General features: G+C 46.7%; 1 protein-coding gene and 1 long non-coding RNA gene across 2 annotated transcripts; one reads left to right on the top strand and one right to left on the bottom strand.

Annotated features, from left to right (window-relative positions):
- The first annotated feature begins 3,730 nt into the window (after nucleotides 1-3,730).
- LOC136304172 (uncharacterized) lies at nucleotides 3,731-9,443 on the top strand. Its single transcript, XR_010724409.1, has 2 exons — nucleotides 3,731-3,814; nucleotides 7,376-9,443. It is a non-coding gene; the product is annotated as an uncharacterized lncRNA (long non-coding RNA).
- Nucleotides 9,444-16,100: 6,657 nt separating this feature from the next.
- On the bottom strand, nucleotides 16,101-18,773 carry LOC136304182 (olfactory receptor 14J1-like). The gene is made up of 2 exons (XM_066207811.1): nucleotides 18,765-18,773; nucleotides 16,101-17,042 (listed from the first exon to the last, which is right to left on the bottom strand). Exons 1-2 carry the CDS (start codon nucleotides 18,771-18,773, stop codon nucleotides 16,101-16,103), a joined length of 951 nt encoding a protein of 316 aa, XP_066063908.1.
- Between the last annotated feature and the right edge of the window lie 1,459 nt (nucleotides 18,774-20,232).

Raw genomic sequence — 20,232 nt, 5'->3', positions numbered from 1 at the left:
TTCTACAAGCTGGCAACATTCAGTTGCTGGAAGACAATATAACTAATCCAGACATGTTCAGCATGTAGAATTACAGTATCTCAGCCTTGTCCTTCCCTCATGAGCAACAGGAATTGGATTCATTTTTTCCCCAAAGGAAAAAAATCACTTGAAAGTCCAGAAGTTAGAATCCAAGAGAAATATCACATCTGCTTCAGAGAGTTTCTCTCTTTTGAACTTGGGGAGGAATTATTTTACTGTGCCAGAAATGCAGGAATTGTGTTGTTACATGGAAGCTTTAAAAAAGCAAAGCCAAAATTTGAGCACTTAACTTCTTTTTCTCCTTGTTATTCATTTTCCCCTGAATTTCAGCCAAACTGCCAATTCAAAACTCATATCATTGCTTAGTGTATGGAAATTCCGATAAAATTAGTGTGTCAGTTAAGAAGTAAACAATGTGAAATAAAGAAAGTGAATGTGAAAATAGTAATTTGAAATAAAATACTTCAGTTAGATGGCCTAAAATCTTCTATTAGTGAAAAAAAAAATCACTAGATCTAATGTAGAATAACAAGAGTTGTCAGAAAAATATCTCAGAAATACTTTTTCACACACACACACACACACACTCTCTCACTCTTCTGTGTGTGTGTACACTTCTCCCCATCCTACTGCTTTTTCTTCCTGCCTTCTCCCCTGTAATTTTTTAAGAGCTGATATTTGTCATTTTCATTCTATTCTCCCAGAATAAAATTTCCAAGAAGTTCCCTAATGTTCTTTTTGGCTTTTGAGGATTAAAACAAAACAAAACAAAACAAAACAAAAAAAAATTAAGACCAAAACCCCAGGCCTTTCCCACATTTTTAAAAGCTTTATATTCCTGCATTCTGACACAGACAGAATCCACAGGACAGTTCAAACAAGTGGGCTGTTATCCTCTCTCTGTTTCTATGGAAATGAGTGTCAGACCACTTAAAACAAAGCACATACTTTACAGTAATCACTGCATTTTCATTATTTGAAATAATAGAGCGCATTTTCCCCAATCCAACCTCTATTCCTATGGATACAAGCTGAAAATAGTTGTAGAGAAGCCTGTTCCATAGTTTTTTCCAATTCTGAATGTGTTTAGGATGCTGTTAAGTTCTCACAAGGTGCTATGGATGATACGATCTAACAAGAGCTTCAAGTGTGCTGTAATTTGAACTGGAGAGGACCAATTCTGTGAGCCAGAGTAAGGAAACATTCTTGTGTGTGTAAATAGAAATTGGAATGAATTCTGAGTGAAGTACTCCACCCAGCAGGTTTAGAAGGAGGGGAATGATTTGCTGTTTTCTGCTATTTTTTGACTTGCTTCAGAGAAAGTGAGCTGAGCTAAGCAAGTTCTGAGTTTGGTGATCATGAGCTGCTCCTTGGCCAAACTAGCCATACCACCATAGAGACCCCCACCACTTCACGAGACAGAAGATGTGACCCATGAAGTTTGCAAAGCCAATCTCCTCACGTTTCATTTGGAATGAAACCTCACTCCATTTCCTCAGGAGAGGCAGCAGAACGTCCCCGCTCCCCACCCCCCTGAATGCTGCCAGTCTTGCTGGCACTTCTCCTGTACGCAGATTATTTTTTCTAGCAGTGCACCTGGCACTTGTATAGACATGAAGTAAGAGGCATGTCCCATCTCAGAGAGCTTACGCTGCAAACAAGAGAATGTCCCTGGTCACTTCCCGACATGATGTTTCAAAGACACACTGGGAAAGACTGTGTGTCCTGCCCCTCAGTTAGGAAGGACATTAGGCCACAGTTACTGGGTGGAGCACAGTCAGGGAAATCAACCTCTTTGTCAAAGTGCTTTACTACGGTTTTATGAGCCTGCCTCTGATGGGTCGTTATCATGACACTGTTCCCCTTCCGTAAGTATTTAAGACAAGATTTTCCAAAATGACCAATGACTACGTACTTGAAATTCAAGACAGAAGCTTTTTAAAGCCACAGAATCAATGTCAAAACACTGAAAAAACTGTGGCTTTTCCAAGAGCCTTGAAAAAATCGGGCTTCCAGATCTCTCAAGTTAGGTATGCAAAGGCATGCAAAACTGGTGGTGTTTCAGAAAAGAATAGCCCATATCAATATCTAATCAGTGAGAGTTAATAGTTTTGAGAACCAGACCTCAGGCTAATTCGACCTGAGCACAGTGAAATTAGAAGCATATAACAAAAATTTAAAATGATATTGCAGTGCTTGTAAGTGCCTGCTTTTCCCGTCAAGACTGTAAGGGCTCCCTGGTAAATTCTGTGACTCAGTGACTATGTCAAACTGAGACTGGATGATGCTTGAAGATTATTCCATGTGTATAAGGTGGGAAGGATTTCAGTACACAGAAATACCCGAGAATCGCAGTAGATACTCAGAGGTGCTCTCAGCAAATGCCTCCTCTGGCTCTGCACAGCCTGCTCATTGACACTTTTCTGTCCTCTTCCCTTTTTTTCTGGTCTTTCCACCCATCTTCGGCAGCTGGGCATGCAGCCCAGTTCTAGAGTCTCCCCATGCTCTGACTCAAACCCCTGATGCTCATAATGCCTGGTCAGCAGATCCTTCCATATCAACAGGCTCTAATATTCCTCGTGGGAGGAAGATAAATTGCCATTAGTCAGGCTTAAAATGCACTCCTTGCACTCCAGCTGAAATAACTACGGGATTGGAGGAGGAGGAAGAAGAGGAGGAGAGATGATTTTGTTTTACAGCATCTAGAATAAAAAAAGTTGTGGTTTTACCTCAGCCATGCCAGCCCACTCGTCTCCTGGGTCCATACACGGACCTTGCACATACCCTGGACTCCTCGATGCCAAACTCCTGGAATTCAAGCTCTGCAATGAATGTGTCCAAGTGTGTGAGTTGGCACTGGGCTGATCCCAGCAAGGATCATGGAGGTGCAGGGCACAGGGCATTTGGACATGTGATGACAAAGAAGTGATAGTGTTGGGAGCATTCCCTTCTTGGGAGGCCGTGCCGAGGAGGTGGTCCTGTCAGCCCATCTCTGGGCAGCGTCACCCTCTCTCCTTCTGTCATCCCATGCCTCAGGGTGCCAAAGGCTGGAAAGCAGGAAGATTTGACAAAGCGCTCTGTATCACACTTGAAATTTGGGGAAAAACTGAAGGAAACTTTTCTGTGTAATAGTTGTGTAAACTGAGAGCGAACATTGAGAGCTACAGTTTTAAGGTGTGATTTTGGATTAAATGTATTCCCTCTGAATGCTTTCTGTTACTGATATGTTTGTTCATTAAATCCAGGATGTGGGTGACAAGTTGAGTGATAAAGGTAGTCTTGCATAATTTGCGGTTGTAAGCAATATTTTCCAGGAAGTCAACGATTCTGAGTCTTGAAACGCGGCAGGGGAAGAGCGAGACCCCAGCAACAGTGACGCACATGCGCAGAGTACTATTCAAGGAAGTCACGTACGCCGGAAACCGGACTGTATAAGAGGAAGAACTAAAACCCTGACTGGCGCGGCAGTGGTGGGACAATGGTCCCCCTGTCGCCCAGCGCTGCATTACCTTATTGTTACGCTTGCTGTAATTAATAAAATCCTTGATTGGGACAAGCAACGGTGTCAGACTATTCCGTGCAAAATTTTCTCTATAACAATTTGGTGCCGTGACTCGGATAAGAATACGGATCCGACAGAGGGACTAGGGGAGGCGCCCCGCCTGTACAGGCGGCCTCTGGTTCTGAAGTCGGGATCTCGCTCTTACCAACGAACCCAAATTTGTAACAATAAGGTAAGGAAAACCCTATAAGCTCGGTGCACTCGAGGTCCGGACGAAGACGCAGGAGACGCGTAAGTAACTGCCCATTGTGCAGGGGAACCCGTCCGGGCTGGGTTGGGATCCTGGAATACAACGTGTGTGCGTGTGAGTGAGAGGAGAACTGGCAGCCAGATTCTCCAAGTGAGTGCGGACCCTTAAGTAGTGCGTTTCCCATCGCCCGCGAGGGACTGGGCCACGAAAAAGGGGAAGTGAGTGAGTACACACACGGCTGAGAGAGGGTATTCCAGAAGATGGGACAGGGGAAAAGCAAGCCCCCTCCACCCATGAGACTCCCTTCGGTTCCTAGGGATTCACCGCTGGGGTTTATGTTAGAGAATTGGAAATATTATCCCACCACGGGGGACAAGGACAAAGTTAAGATGATACACTTTTGTGTAGAAGTCTGGGGAGGACAAATCTCCAAGGCAGTTTGGTGGCCCAGGTTTGGGTCATCAGAAGTATGGGTTCAGAGATTTTTGAATCAGTGGGTACGTAGGTAGGTCCCCTTTAATCAGGAAGAGGATGGGTCACCCGCCCAGGGGACCAGGGAGTAGCAATATTCAATCTCTCCCAAATGGAGTTTGGGCATAAAGATAAAAAGACTGAAAAATTACAGGAGGAGGAGGATGCTCCCCTAATACCACCCCCGTATGCACTTCCCCCATTACCACCGGCGCCTCAGATATTACCTCCTCCTACTCCCCCTCCCTCCCCTGGAGATGAAGGTATCGGAGCCGCAGTCAGAAGGAGGAGAAGGGAGCAAAGAGAACATGAGTTACTCCCCTTAAGGGAAGTGCCAATAGGAGGAGCCCAGCCACAACTAGGATTTGTATCTGTCCCTTTGAACTCAAATACTGTTAAGAAATACAGTCTATTTTGAGGATTTTGTTTACTGCAGAAGAAAGGACATATGAAAAGAGACTGCAGACAGAGGATAAAGGATGAGGCGGCATTCAAAGAAGATTAGGGGGGGTCAGGGGCTCTATGTATTGGGGACCCGTACGAACAAAGAGCCCTTGATAAAACTGAAACTAGGTCCCCAGTCACAGGAGGTAGAATTTTTGGTAGACTCAGGAGCTGAGAGGTCTACCCTCCAGCAAATACCCCCTGGGTACAAATTATCTAAAGATACTGCCCATGTGGTTGGAGCAAAGGGAGAACCCTTCAAGGTAGGGATTATACAACAAGTTTTAATAGAAACAGAATCTAAATTAGGTATGAGAAATTTTCTCTTAGTCCCAGAAGCCGATTTTAATCTTTTGGGAAGGGATTTGATGGTAGAATTAGGAATAGGTTTGGAAGTTAAAAAAGGGGAGCTGGGAATTAAAATATGTGCCCTGAGGGTTGAAGACGAACAAGAAATTAATCCCGAAGTCTGGTATACCCCTGAGACCGTGGGCAGACTAAACATCTCGCCATTTAAAGTAACCCTCAAGAACCCGGAGAACCCCGTCCAAATTAAGCAATATTCTATGTCTATAGAAGGGCGGAAGGGGTTGAAACCCGAAGTTGAGAGATTAATATCTCAGGGACTATTAGAACCGTGTATGTCCCCATTTAATACCCCAATTTTACCAGTAAAGAAACCCAATGGCACTTATCGACTAGTGCACGATTTAAGAGAAATCAATAAGCGCACTGTGTCCAGATTCCCAGTAGTAGCAAACCCCTATACCCTTTTGAGTAAATTGGGGCCAGAAAATTTGTGGTACAGTGTAATAGACTTAAAGGATGCTTTTTGGGCTTGCCCTTTAGACGAAAGCTGTAGAGACTATTTTGCATTTGAATGGGAAGACCCTGACACAGGGCGCAAACAACAATTGAGGTGGACCGTGCTTCCACAGGGGTTTACAGAAAGCCCTAATTTGTTTGGACAAGCCCTAGAACAGATTCTTCAAGATTTTACCCCAGACCCAGAAATTACTCTGATTCAGTATGTGGATGACCTATTGATAGCAGGAAAAATGGAAAATCAAGTCAGAAAAGAAAGCATAAAACTTTTAAATTTTCTGGGGCTTAAGGGGCTGAAGGTATCAAAATCTAAATTACAATTTGTAGAAGAAAAGGTAAAGTATTTAGGACACTACATTGAGAAGGGAGAGAAGACAATTGACCCGGAACAGGTACAGGGAATTTTATCTTTACCCCCTCCAGCAAGTAAAAAACAGGTTAGACAATGGTTAGGACTATTGGGATATTGCCGCTTATGGATTGAAAACTACAGTAGTAAAGTTAAATTTTTATATGCCAAGCTCACCGAGTCTAATCGTATAAGCTGGGGAAAGACAGATGAAGAGCAACTCTGGGCATTAAGGAGAGAATTGGCAAATGCACCAGTTTTAAGTTTGCCAGACTTAAATCGACCATTTTATCTATTCGCCAACATAGAGAATGGGACAGCATATGGAGTATTAACCCAAGATTGGGCAGGGAAAAAGAAGCCCATAGGATACTTGTCTAAATTATTAGACCCTGTGAGTAGGGGCTGGCCCACATGTTTACAGGCCATTGTTGGATGTGCCTTAATGACAGAGGAGGCTCGAAAAATAACCTTCAATAGTACCATTAAGGTATTATCCCCCCCACAATGTGAGGAGTGTTTTGCAGCAAAAAGCTGAAAAATGGATCTCTGATTCCAGATTATTAAAATATGAGGGAATCTTGCTGGAGGCCCCGAATTTAACATTAGAAACTACATCTTTACAAAACCCTGCTCAGTTTTTATTTGGGGAACCAAAACCATCAGAAGAACTGGCCCACGATTGCCTCCGAACTATTGAGGAACAGACTAAGATTAGGCCTGATTTAGAGGAGGAGGGGCTCTCAGAGGGAGAAGTAATTTTTGTGGATGGCTCATCCCGGATAGTGGATGGAAGACGTAGATCAGGGTATGCACTAGTAGCAGGGAAGGATTATGAGGTATTAGAAGCAGGACCCTTGAGTCCGTCATGGTCAGCCCAAGCATGTGAATTATACGCCATCTTGCGGGCTCTTAAAAAAAAAAAAATTTCACTGAACTTCCCAAGGTGGGAAGATACAAGTATGTGTTAGTACTAATAGACCACCTCACCCACTTCGTAGAGGCATTTCCAACCGCAAGGGCCACTGCACACACGGTGGCCAAAGTGTTACTAGAACAAATTGTGCCCAGGTATGGAGTAGCTGAAAGTATAGACTCAGACCAAGGGCCACACTTTGTATCAAAAGTTATTAAGGCCTTGTCAGAAGCCCTTGGAATAAGATGGGAAGAACATACCCCGTGGCACCCTCAAAGTTCGGGGTTAGTAGAGAGAGTTAATGGAGAATTAAAGAAACAGCTAACCAAGTTAACTTTAGAAACCAAACTTAATTGGATTAAGTGTCTCCCCTTGGCCTTGTTAAATCTCAGAACTCTGCCCCGATCTGATGTGGGGATATCTCCTTTTGAAATGCTGTATGGGATGCCGTATGATGCAGGTATGCCTCGAGACCATCCCGGAATAATAGATAAGCAAATGAAAGCATTTATAACGGAGATGATGGCCTTTAGGAAGAAGTTATGGGAAAAAGGGCAGATATTGCAGAGACCACCCTTAAATATTACTCTACATCAGGTGCAACCGGGAGACTGGGTCTTAATCCGAACTCGGAAAGAAACTACTCTCCAGCTCCATTGGGATGGTCCATATCTGGTGCTCCTCACAACAAATACAGCAGTACGAACAGCAGAGCGGGGATGGACTCACGCCAGTCGTATAAAAGGACCAGTGCCCGAGCCTAGGTGGAAGGTCATCAGCCCAGCCGGAGACTTAAAGTTGAAACTCACTCGGGGAACTGCAACAGGAAATTAAGAAAGGACATTCTTGATGAATAGAAAATATTGGTATAAAACTTTTAGGATAGAATATCAACTAGAGCTTGAAAGAGATCATAAGGGAAATATATATGCTGATTGTGTTTGTATTAAATGTAATGATTCTTATTGTAATGGGAATTGTTACCCCTTTGTATGTTACCAATGTTTAGTTTGTGAAAACAGGTGGTGGACCCATTGTCACAGAGGCAGGCCCCCGAGAGGTGTTTGCTGCCTCTGTCTAGAAATTCAGCGGGAGCTTACTGATTTGGTATTGGCTCAGAAAGTAGCTCAAGGGGAATTACAAGTAGACTCTAAAGAGTGGTGGGACATATTTGCAGAAGGCATAAATCCCGAACTATATTGTTACCATTCCAATGAACCAGTCCTTTTTGTGGCACAAATAATAGCTGGAGTGTGTCGCCGTCGGGTAAAAGAAGTAAGGTGTGACGCTCCTCAGGTTAAAGACCACAACTGGAACACCTATATCCAGAGATCCTTAAAGAAAGGGCGAAAGTCCCCTCCTGAAGAATATCCCTGCTGCCGAGAAGATGGGTCTCCCCGTGGCTCGCAGCAACCGAGTCGACGGGCGAGGCAGAGGGAGAGAAAACTGTGGAGGAAGTCGCCCTGGGATAGGTGGAACCAGGAGGTCATGGAAAATGAAATGTCCAAGGACTGGGACTAAAATCAGGGAAGAAGAAAATGAGATGGGAACAAGCCACTGTTACAATGAAAAAGCCACCTGTAGACAACTGTTACTGTCACTACTATTATTATCCCTATGGGTAAGGCAGACAGGAGGTCAAACACACCAGCCTTTCAAATGGTCCTTGATTCGTATGAATGACTACAAAATTTTAGACTCCCTTGTGACCAGTCAGACCCCAGCCTTTAAGGCTGGGTTATGCAACATGACAAACATAGAATAGTGCGGGAGAGTTTTGAATTTAACTGGGTTTTATATGTGTCCGGCCTCAAATCCTGGAAAGAGCTACTGTAATTACCCAGGGGAGTATTACTGTGGGTATTGGGGCTGTGAGACTATTGCTTCCGATTGGACTCCAGGGGGAGGTGCAGATCAATTTATTAGAGCAGGATTTGGTCCCACAGGGTGTGCAAAGCATTGGTTAGGACCATCTGGAGAAATTTCTTACTTAGGAACTTGTGAATATGTGTATATAAATCCAGAGAGCCCTGACTGGGTATTAGGAAAATATTGGGGAATTAGACATTGGGAACCTGGGCGTGATAGAGGGAACCTAATAGTGATAAAGAAAGAACCCGCCCCAGCTGATACCTATGGTATGGGACCGAATAGAGTTTTAGAGGAGGATGAAGAGCTAACACCGGTTACAAATTACCCTGAGGCTACAGGCTCCCCACTAACCATATCCAGTCAGCAGAAAGCACCCTTGCATAACTAAGTCAGTACGCTCATTATCAGAAGTAGTTTTACAAAACAGACGGGGCCTGGATTTATTATTTTGGCAACAGGGAGGACTTTGTGTAGCCTTAAAAGAAGAGTGTTGCACCTATATAGATCAAACGGGAATAGTCTTTGACACCCTAGGAGAACTAAGAAAACAACTAGAAAAAAAAAGGGAAAGAGAAAGAGAATCCCATCAGAGTTGGTATGAGAGTTGGTTCAATCATTCCCCATGGTTGACTACCTTACTGTCCACCATAGCTGGACCAATATTTTTACTAGTTCTTGTATTAACTTTTGGTCCCTGTATTTTTAACAAACTTATTACAATAGTAAAAGCGCGACTGGAAGCTGCCCACTTGCTGCTGGTACAAGCAAAATATGAGGACTTAGAAAATAGAAAGGGAGAAACGGGAGATGGATTGGAATGGAGCAGACAAGAGCTTAAGTGATTTAATGCACAACATAAATTAACCTAAAGACAAAGGGGGGATATTGTTACTGATATGTTTGTTCATTAAATCCAGGATATGGGTGACAAGTTAAGTGATAAAGGTAGTCTCGCATAATTTGCGGTTGTAAGCAATATTTTCCAGGAAGTCAGCGATTCTGAGTCTTGAAACGCGGCAGGGGAAGAGCAGACCCCAGCAACAGAGACGCACATGCGCAGAGTACTATTCAAGGAAGTCACGCACGCCGGAAACCGGACTGTATAAGAGGAAGAACTAAAACCCTGACTGGCGCGGCAGTGGCGGGACAATGGTCCCCCTGTCGCCCAGCGCTGCATTACCTTATTGTTACGCTTGCTGTAATTAATAAAATCCTTGATTGGGACAAGCAACGGTGTCAGACTATTCTGTGCAAAATTTCCTCTATAACACTGATGAATAAATTAGCCTCAGTAGGGAATGATTTAGTTCAGCTACAGCAACCTTTGCAATCCTCGCTACTTGCACTGGGTAACAATCATTGGAAATTGATCCAAATACTACCAGAATGGGAAAACACAGAAGAGTGAGATCATGAGGCAATAATTAATGTGCTAGGTACAGCTAGTGAAAACATTTAGCTAGCTCTAGGATGTACTCAAGCACAACTGTAGATGCAATCAGTGGCTGCTGCAGTTATCAGAGAAGGTGGAGAGGGAACATTTCCTGCCGAAAGCTGCAAAATTGTTTGGGACAATGCCTCTGATATGGAGAAGGAGCTTCAGTCTTGGTAGGTGTTAGTCAATTTCACCTATAACCCTGAGACTAGTATAGTGACAGCCTTTGTTTTAACCATACACGATGCCTCAGTGGACCTAATACACCCAATAGTGCCCTTAGGGTTAAACCATGAGGGAGCCGTATTGTACCCTTCTGAACACAGGATGTGGGCACAGAAATTGAAGGAAAATAGCAAACTGTTAATCTAGAACCCTGTACTGCAAGGAGACAACTAAGATATATATGTGAAAAGACATTAGAAGGTGACAAAGACACTTGTTTAGATACAGACCAAAGTATTTGTCACTTTGAAACACATCCAGGCAAACAGAAAACTTCATTGGTGTATACAGGACAGGGGTGCCTCTGTCTAAGGACAGCATGCTCCATCATAAGGGTAGATAACCAAATTGTAAAAGAGACGCAATTCAATTTTTGTGTTTGTAATTTTGTTAGAATTAGGAGATGTGATTTTTCCTATCGAGCACCTGTAGTATCACATCAATATATAAAGACTAACCTAACCACTGTGGAGAAAATACTGCCTGTGCCCATAGGAATGAATCTGACTCTAGTCACTCAATTGATGAGACATCCTGAATTGAGAGAAATCTTAAAAAAAATGAAGAGGGGAAAAAGATGTTAATTACAATACACCGTGACACAGAGACCATCAAAGGAGTTTTTAAAAGGCTTGAGGAACATGTGTCTCATCATTGGTGGGATGAGCTTTTTGGGTGGTCTCCGACAGCAACCGGTATACTAAATACCTTAGTCCACCCTATAGTTGTGTTACTTTTTTAGTTAGTATAAGTTTAGTTTCATCTGTAGTGATACTTATTTGGAATTGGAGGATGCTACGAAGAGTAACAGCCTTAACTTCACTATCGAAAGCGTATGGATTGGTCTTGAGAGACACTAGTTGTACAACTTGGATAGATGAAGAAGACTCTATATATTGAGTAAAAGAATTTACTCACTTTAAAGAGGAAGTGGGGAAATGAAACATTAATTTTGAAGAATTAAAGATTTTAGTTAAACCAGATATTGCTGAAGTAAGACAGATAGACTTCCCTTTTGATAAGCAGAAACCAGATTTAAGGAACTGATAAATCATGAGGCCTGTCCACTTATGTTTGTGTATTCTGACTAATCAATAGGCTTCAAGAAGGACAATGAATTCATAAATCAAATACTCCTGGGAAAACAGGATTCAGTTGTCACACAACACTAAAAGATTAAAAAGTCAAAGCGAAGAAGACTCACTTACTTCATCATTTTGAGACCTTGCCCCATAAAAAAGACCACCGACCCATTTCAAAGAACAAACCACGCATGCTTAATAGCTTTTGGCTAATTACCATACGAAGCAGGGAATGGGATGTATTAAAGTCATGAATACACATTTGTGTTTAGGGTATTCAATACTTCTGTACATAAAAAGACCCTGTGATCTTCTGTAGGTGCACGTGTGTTTGGGAGCTATCCCGCACGCTGCCCGGCGTCGTAATTAAACATACACTTTCTAACTTTAAACTGTTAGAGAGTCTTTTGTCCGTCATAGTTGGATATCGGCATTAGGGCGATATTCATATTTTTTTTAATAATTCATCCCTTGGGCTGAACCCCAGGAAAAAAACACTCATAACTCGTGGTCTAGAGATGCCTGTCTGGTCGAGTGCTGTTCAAGTTATGGTGACGAGGCGGAATCCAGCACGGATTGCTGTCAGGTTCTCTATGGTTCTGCCGACCGAGAGTGGTTTGTCTTAGCCCTTGGTTTCATGTTGGCTCGTTGTTTTTAGGGTTTTTTTCCGCTCCTTCTGGGCGCTGAGGTCCGTGGGAGTCTTCTTCATTTACATACCGGGTGGAGTCACCGGTTGCCGTGCGGGAGCCAGCAGGGCGGGAGCCGGCAGGGCAGGAACAGGTACTCGACGGGGAAGAATACAGTTCTAAGGGAAGAGACTTTGAGGTAAATAGCATTTACCAGGGAAAGCATTACAATAACAATGGGTATGGGGTAAACAGTATTTAACAAAGCAGACCTTTCAATAGGTACAAGATACTGCGATAAGTAGCCTTTAACGAGAGAAGGCAGGTATGGGGTAAACGGTATTTAACAAAGGAGACCTTTCAATAGGTACAAGATAACAAGGTCACCAGTATTTTGACTGAGAGAAGGCACCTTACAGTAGAAATCTTAACTGAGTTTAGAAATTTGTATTTTATTTCTTACATTGGAGACATGAAGACAACTGAAGAGAGAGAAAGAGCTCGTGAAGGTATTCTGTATTTTCATGAGCCCCACACTGGATTTGGGGCTGAGTCCAGGACGCTTAGGCATGGAGAGAGGGTTGAAGAAGCTGCTCAAGGAGGCAGAAGCAAAACTCCAAGTCCCTTGGAGCATCCCTGGGCCCCACTGAGGGCAGGGAGTGCCAAAGGCTCCCCAGGGACTGCTGAGAGCAGATCCTTGAGGCCAGGATTGCAGGGAGCCGCAGGCTGTGAGCAGGGAACTGCAATGCTGAGCAAGGCCTGGGCTGGTTGGAGGCAGCAGAAAGGCCAAGCCCTGAGCCCAGGCCTGGCACAGCAGGGCCTGTCCCTCCCGGGTGGCTCGGGGCTGCTTGTGGGGCAGTGGGATGGGAGGGGCAGCAAGGACAAATGGCACAAAGCTGCAAGCCCTGCCAGCCTCCTCAGGGAGGGGCCGGGCAGGAGCAAAGTGCAGCCCCTGAAAGGAAAGTTCCTTCTGTGGGGCCTGCAGAGGCGCTGGCAGAGCCCAGGGGACAAAGGCCTGGGTGCCTGTGGCCCTGCCAGCCCTGCCCAGCCCTTGGCCATGTGTCCTGCAGGCTGTGCCCCCTGTGCGTGCTGCTGCTGTGCCCTGGCCGCCTGCACACGCCCATCTCGCTGTCCCCCCAGCATTTCTCAGCCCAGCATTTCTGTGCCCTCCCTGGGCTCCCTGCACCCAGCGCTGCCGGCTCCTGGCACACAGAGCCAGGCCATGGCCCGGCCTCACGCTGGGACACCTCCTGCACCAAAATTCTGCCCTGGAGGGACTTTTCTTTTTGCTCAGCTCCAGACTGAACCTTTCAAGCTTTGGGGAGGTTTCCTTCTCTTCCCACTGCCAAGGAAAGCTCTGTCTCTTGCTGTTCAAAAACAGAGAAGGGCTGGTGGGAGATGTGGTGGTCAGAGGTACAGTGATGATGCAATTTTTGATTTTTTAAATATGATGAAAAAAGGAGGGGCATCAACAAACTTCTACACTGGCCTGACAGAGAGCAGACTTCAGTCTAATCAGGATGCAGATTTGGGGAGTGCCAAATCAGGTACTGATATTTTTAAGAGAAACAGCCCTTAAAAACAAAGGATTCCAAGAAGGATGGACACACTTCAAGAAAGAAATCTGGAAGGAGCAGGAACAGCGTGTCCCTTTGTGCCAAAGTATGAGCTAGCAAGGAAAATGACTGGCCTGGTTGGGCATGGGGCCTTTGCAGGAACTCATGGGAGAAAAAGACGGTGCATCCCCTTTGGACAGATGAGCAGGACACTCAGGAAATGTTTAAAGATGTTGTTAGGTCATGCAGAAAGAAAATTAGAGAGGTGAAAGCTCAATTTGAGCTTAACCAGGCCACTTCGGTGATAGATAATAAAAATGTTCTTATCAATACATTAATAGCAAAAGGAGAAAAGGAGAGGTCAGGACAACATCCATTCTTTATTAGATATGGTGGGGGGAATATAGAAACTAAAGATAAGGAAAAGGCTGAGGTATTTAACCCCTTCTTTTCCTCAGTTTCGAACAATTAAGACAGATTGTCCTCAGGACAAGTGTTCTCCTGAGCTGGTAGATGGGCACAGGGAGCAGAACAGCCCCCCTGTAATCCAGGAGGAAGCAGCTGCTGACCTGCTGAGCCACTCAGATGCTCACAGGTGTCCCTGGGACCAGATGGGACCCCTCCTAGGGGGATGAGGGAGCAGGTGGATGAGCTCCCCAAGCTGCTCTCCATCATTTCTCATCAGTCCTGGCTCCCCAGGGAGGTCCCAGAGGACTGGAGGTGCCAATGTGAGCCCATCCCCAAGAAGGGCTGGCAGGAGGATCTGGGGAACTCCAGGCCTGTCAGCCTGACCTCGGTGCCCAGCAAGGTTATGGAACAGATCACCTTGAGTGCCATCACACGGCACCCACAGGATGGCCCAGGGATCAGACCCAGCCAGTGTGGATTTCAACATCTGCATTGATGGTCTGGATGAGGGGATTGAGTCCACCATCAGCAAATTTGCAGCTGACACCAAGCTGGGTGTGAGTGTGGATCTGCTGGAGGGTAGGAGGGCTCTGCACAGGGCCCTGGACAGGCTGGATCCAGGGCCCAAATCCAGCAATGGGAGGTTTAACAAGACCAAGGGCCGGGTCCTGCACTTGGGCCACAACAACCCCTGCAGTGCTACAGGCTGGGGACAGAGCGGCTGGACAGTGGCCAGGCAGAAACAGACCTGAGGGGACTGCTGGACAGCAGGCTGGACATGAGGCAGCAGTGTGCCCAGGTGGCCAAGAAGGCCAATGGCTCCTGGCCTGGATCAGAAATGGTGTGGCCAGCAGGAGCAGGGCACTGATTCTTCCTCTGTGCTCAGCACTGCTGAGGCAGCACTTCAAATGCTGTGTCCAGTTCTGGGCCCCCAATTTAGGAAGGACATTGAAGGGATGGAGCATGTCCAGAGAAGGCCAACAAGGCTGGTGAGGGGTCTGGATCAAAAGTTCTGTGAGGAGTGGCTGAGAAAGCTGGGGTTGTTTATCCTGGAGAAGGATCAGAGGAGACAAGGTGGTGTCAGGGCACAGGTTGGACTTGATGATCTCCAAGGTCTTTTCCAACCTTGCTGATTATGTGATTCTCTGAAACCACCCTTGGATCAGTTGCAGGATGAGCTCTGGGCCTCCTCTTCCGAAGGTGCAGCAGTCCAGGTCCCTCAGCTTCTCCTCACAGCCCCAAAGCCCATCCTGTCAGTCCTGCAGAGCCTCTGCAGCCCCTCCTCATTGCCCAGAACAGGGAACCCCACACCCAGACACAGCAACCCAGATGTGCCCCCCTGGCCTGTGGTGCCTCTGGCAAGGGAACAGCACCAGGGACTGCAGGAGCCTGCAGAGAATTCCTGAAGCACTTGTAGGATGATCCTTCTCCCCAAGGGACATGCCCATGGTGTGATGCTGTTTGCCCCCACCCTGTCCACAGCCACCCTGGGGCTGCTCACGGGGCTTTTCTCTGCTGAGCTTTGGCCTGGGCGTGTTCTGGAGAGAGCCTGGGCAAGGAGCCTGGAGCCCCCAGGGCCTGCCCTGAGGCGTCAGCGCTGCCCCAGCGGTGCCCATGGCCTGTCCCTGCTGCAGCCCCGGCACTGCCACCCCCAGCCCTGTGCCCGATTCCCGAGAGCCCTCAGGCCCTACAGCAACACCAGGGCCAGGAGGGCAGCGGGGCAGGGCCACGGGAGCAGCACTGCCAACATCAAGGGCTGCTGCTCCTGGGCACAGCTGCTGTGCCTGCCCTGATCTGCCCCCAGCTCTGCACACAGACATTGCTGCTGCAGCTCCAGAGAAGGGAAAAAACCTCGGGATCTCCAGTGAAAACTCTGCTGGGAGATGCTTTAGTTCCTTTAAAAGCCACTGAGAGCGCAGTTCTTCACTGACACAGTCTGTGGCCACAGAAAACTTAGAGAAAAGGAATAGAAGAAAGGACACAATGAACATCATTGCTTTGTGAACATCACAGAAAACTAAAACAAAGGAAAAACACTGACAATCAAACCAACGCTATCAAAGATGACACAATCATTACAAGTTTATTACAAGTGATTTGCAGAAACTGGCCAGCAGTTTAATGTTTCTGAAATCGTCCAGTGATCAGTGTCCACACTGCAGCCTTGAGCTCCTGGTTCCTCAGGCTGTAGATGACGGGGTTCAGGGCTGGAGGCACCACCGAGTACAGAACTGACAATGCCAGATCCAGGGATGGGGAGGAGACTGAAAGTGGCTTCAAGTGGGCAAAGGCTACAGTGCTGGCAAACAAGGAGACCACAGCCAGGTGAGGGAGGCAGGTGGAAAAGACTTTGTGCCGTCCCTGCTCAGAGGCAATCCTCATCACGGCCCTAAAGATCTGCACGTACGAGAAAACAATGAACACAAAACAGCCAAGTCCTAATGAGGTAGTGAAAACTAAAACCCCAAATTCCCTGAGGTAGGATTTGGAGCAGGAGAGCTTGAGGATCTCTGGGATTTCACAGAAGAACTGGCCCAGGACATTGCCCTGGCACAGGGACAGGGAAAATGTATTGGCTGTGTGCAGCAGAGCACAGAGAAAGGCACTGGCCCAGGCAGCTGCTGCCATGTGGGCACAAGCTCTGCTGCCCAGGAGGGTCCCGTAGTGCAGGGGTTTGCAGATGGACACGTAGCGGTCATAGCACATGATGGTCAGGAGGGAAACCTCTGCTGAAATGAAAAACACAAGAAGAAAGAGCTGTGCAGCACATCCTTCATAGGAGATGGTCCTGGTGTCCCAGAGGGAATTGTGCATGGCTTTGGGGACAGTGGTGAGGATGAAGCCCAGGTCGGTGAGGGCCAGGTTGAGCAGGAAGAAGAACATGGGGCTGTGCAGGTGGTGGCCGCAGGCTACGGCGCTGATGACGAGGCCGTTGCCCAGGAGGGCAGCCAGGGAGATGCCCAGGAAGAGGCAGAAGTGCAGGAGCTGCAGCTGCCGCGTGTCTGCCAATGGCAGCAGGAGGAAGTGGCTGATGGAGCTGCTGTTGGACATTTGCTGTGTCTGGCCATGGGGGCCTGTGCAAGGAGAAAAGATCAGTGACAGGTTAGGAGAAAGTTCTTTCAGTAAAATCAAAGCCTTTTCCCACAGACCATTCTTCTGTATCACACTGACAGCCTTTTGATTTTCTAGCAGATTTTCCTTAAACTCCAACTGGGGAGCCCTGGTTGGTGCTGGCTGAGTGGGTCTTCAGGTTCAGGGCAATTACATGCAGGGTTTTTATAATTCAGCCTTGCTGTGCAGACGTGAGAGGGGAACAGGGAACCCGTCCTCGTGTTCCACTTTGAAACCCTGTTAGTACAGAAGTCTGTCAGCTTGTACTCCCACTGCCAGTGACCAGGAATGGTAAAGTCTGTTTAAATGTTCTAGAGTTTTTTCAACAGCTTTTCTTCATCTCCACTTGACTATTTTTGATGTCAGAAACTCTCAACATTTCTGCTGTTGTGCTCAGGGAGAACAGAGCAAGTTCTCTGAGGCAAGGTGGTGCATGGAGAATGAGGGGAGGAGGTCTGTCACCCTGTCCTGTTCCAGGATTCTCTGGGCTTTCACCTGTCCCCTACACAGGATGATCACCCTCCCATGTTTCCTTTAAAAACCATCCTGACACTGCTGAGAGCTGATGGATCCACCACAGTCCACCCAATGTCCATCCTCTTCTCAAGGGCTAAGCCCCATATTTGTACCCAAGGACACACGGGACTCATTCCACCAACCCAACAGCATTTTCTCCATCACAGAACTTGTGTGTCTCCCCGTGGGGCTTTCAGATAAGACAAAGATGCTACAGGGCAGGTTTGCATTGTGGAGGGAAGCTGGAAGCTTGGAAGGAAATCTCAGGGAGACTTTCAAGTGTCCTAATGATGGCACTGGATTAAATGAGATGGAGCTCCTTCCCTGGCTGCACTGACAGCATTGCCCACAGCCGGGCACTGGGGACAGGGTCACCCTGAGCCAGCTGTGCCCCCTCCCAGAGCCCCCCAGTGCCAGGCAGCAGCTCCCAGCCCTGTGCTCTGCAGAGGGAACTGGGCCCGGGGCTGCAGAGCTGCCCCACGGCTCTGCTGCAGCTCTGCCTGCACAGGAGGGGCTTCATGCCTTGGACCCCCAGCCCTGAGGGCAGAGGCTTGGCTGGGGGACAAGAGGGAGGGGGCTTGTTCCGAGGGAGGGGCTGCACTGGAAAGGATCCTCTGGAGATCTCTCCCTGCCACAGCTTTTCTGGGTTTTGTTTTCTCTCATTGCCTGATCTTCTCTCTGCTTCCTGGAGATTTTTCTCCTGGAGGTATTTCCCTGTTCCTGATCTCTCCCTGCCAGCACTCACAGACCCCAAATCTCTGTGCACTCTCCTTGGCCCTACAGAAACCTGCCTGTTTGCAGGGCACTGGCTGGGGGCAGGTTCTGTTTGGAGCTTGGAGAAAGGACAGGTCAGACTAAGCCTGATGGCTCCAGTGAAGGTGATGCTGGTGCTGTCCATGGGCAAGGGAGTGGATGAAAGCACATTTGGGAACCCATGAATAGCACTGGAGGTATAGTTCAGATGCCTTAGGGACTTTTAAACATGAAGTTGTTTATTATTTAACCCCCCCGTTCACCAGGAGTAAGAAACTGAAAACAATGACTGAGTAAATTTTATCTTTATAAAAATTATTGTCCTGGAAATATTCCTGGAGTGAGCAGAAGCCCTGAGCATGTCCACATGCTTACAGCAGAGATAGTCTGAGTTGTACTTACAGAATCCATAATGGGATGTTCCTGCTTTAGGAGATCATTGCAGGAGCTGCAGCTGCACTGTCCTGCAGCCAGAGGTTTCCAGTGTCAAGGGCTGGAAATGATTCTCGCCCAGTCAGTCCTCAGCATCTTCCCAGCCCTGAGTGATTGAAGCTCTCTGTGCCTGTGTGCTGTGCCCAGGGTGGCTGCAAGCAGTGCCCCAGCCCTGCTGGGCTGTGCACAGGAGCCACTTTGATGGAGAAATGCCTTTTTGAAGCTCATCTTGGTTGCCAGGAGGTGCCTCTGTGTCAGGAGCCCGGCCCAGCTCAGCAGCACAGACACAGCACAAGGATGTTAATGAGCCTCTCAGGGATTTGCTGTTGTTTACATCAGACTCAGTCCCTGAGAGAGTGTTCAAAAAACTTCTCAAGGACTCAAAGTCAGATTAAAAACGCCAAAGTTTCTTGAAGTTTTAAATGGGTCCCATTGAGGGACACGCGTGAGAAAGTGTCCCCAGGTTCCAGTTAGAGCAGAACACCGCAGGCACTGATGACAGGTGGGGACAAACAAGGCAAAGGTGTCTCTGATGCTGAGCAAACCTGCATGTGTTTCAGGAATGCAAAAGGCCAAGGCCTGAGCTCCAGCCCCTGGCAAGGCAGATGCTGTCCCTTCCTGTGGTGGTTTTATGTTTGCTGAATTTTGTTTACTAGCTGGCAGATAAGATTTTGGGAGAAAAAGCTGAAACAGGCACAACTGAAAAGTAAAAACAGATAGATTTTATTAGCATACACTAAGAAAAGAGAAAAAGGAAAAATGAGACATTCAAACATCTTTCCACTTACCACAAACCGTTCACTTTCCCACTCAACAGAGAGAGAACTATGATTTTTAGCCAGTTGCAACTATTTAAACACAATCCCGCATCACCTTGGGAGAGGAGCCTCTCTAGAGTTTATGGAGATACGTGCCACAGGAAAAGGTCTGGTGGTTCTCATGGTCACAAATCTGCAACCACACGGAATTTTTGCAGATTCTGTGCAGTCCCACCCATCTAACAGTTTCCCAAGCTGCTTATGGGCCTCTGCATGTTTGGGGTACCATTTTAAGAATGCTTTTCTAGTATAAAGCAAGGATTCTCTTCTTCTTTCTCTAAAATCATCACTATCTCAAAAGAAATAGAGACCTCCTTTTATGCCTAGGAGCCGGAACTTCAAAATTACTTCCTTTCTAGAAGTATCTTTGTCTCAAAGGTTGAGACTTCCTTATTTTTTCCCAGGAGCCAGGTATATTTTCTATTCAAAATCCTAAATTAAATCTCATTCATATCAGTACATACAACTGTTTGACTAGAACTTGCGTTCTCCCAAACAGCATTATAATAATCTATTTTTCTGTAATTCACATCCAGAGAAGTCTGGTCAGAAATATCCACTTTTTCCAATAGTCTTTATCAGTTCTTGTGCTAACTTTTGTCTCATACTCTCTCCTTACA

Source organism: Chamaea fasciata, unplaced genomic scaffold, assembly GCF_029207755.1.
Source record: "Chamaea fasciata isolate MVZ Bird 193981 ecotype frontalis unplaced genomic scaffold, bChaFas1.0.hap1 SCAF_56, whole genome shotgun sequence".
NCBI lineage: Eukaryota > Metazoa > Chordata > Aves > Passeriformes > Sylviidae > Chamaea > Chamaea fasciata.
This window is presented reverse-complemented; position numbering and strand designations above follow the sequence as displayed.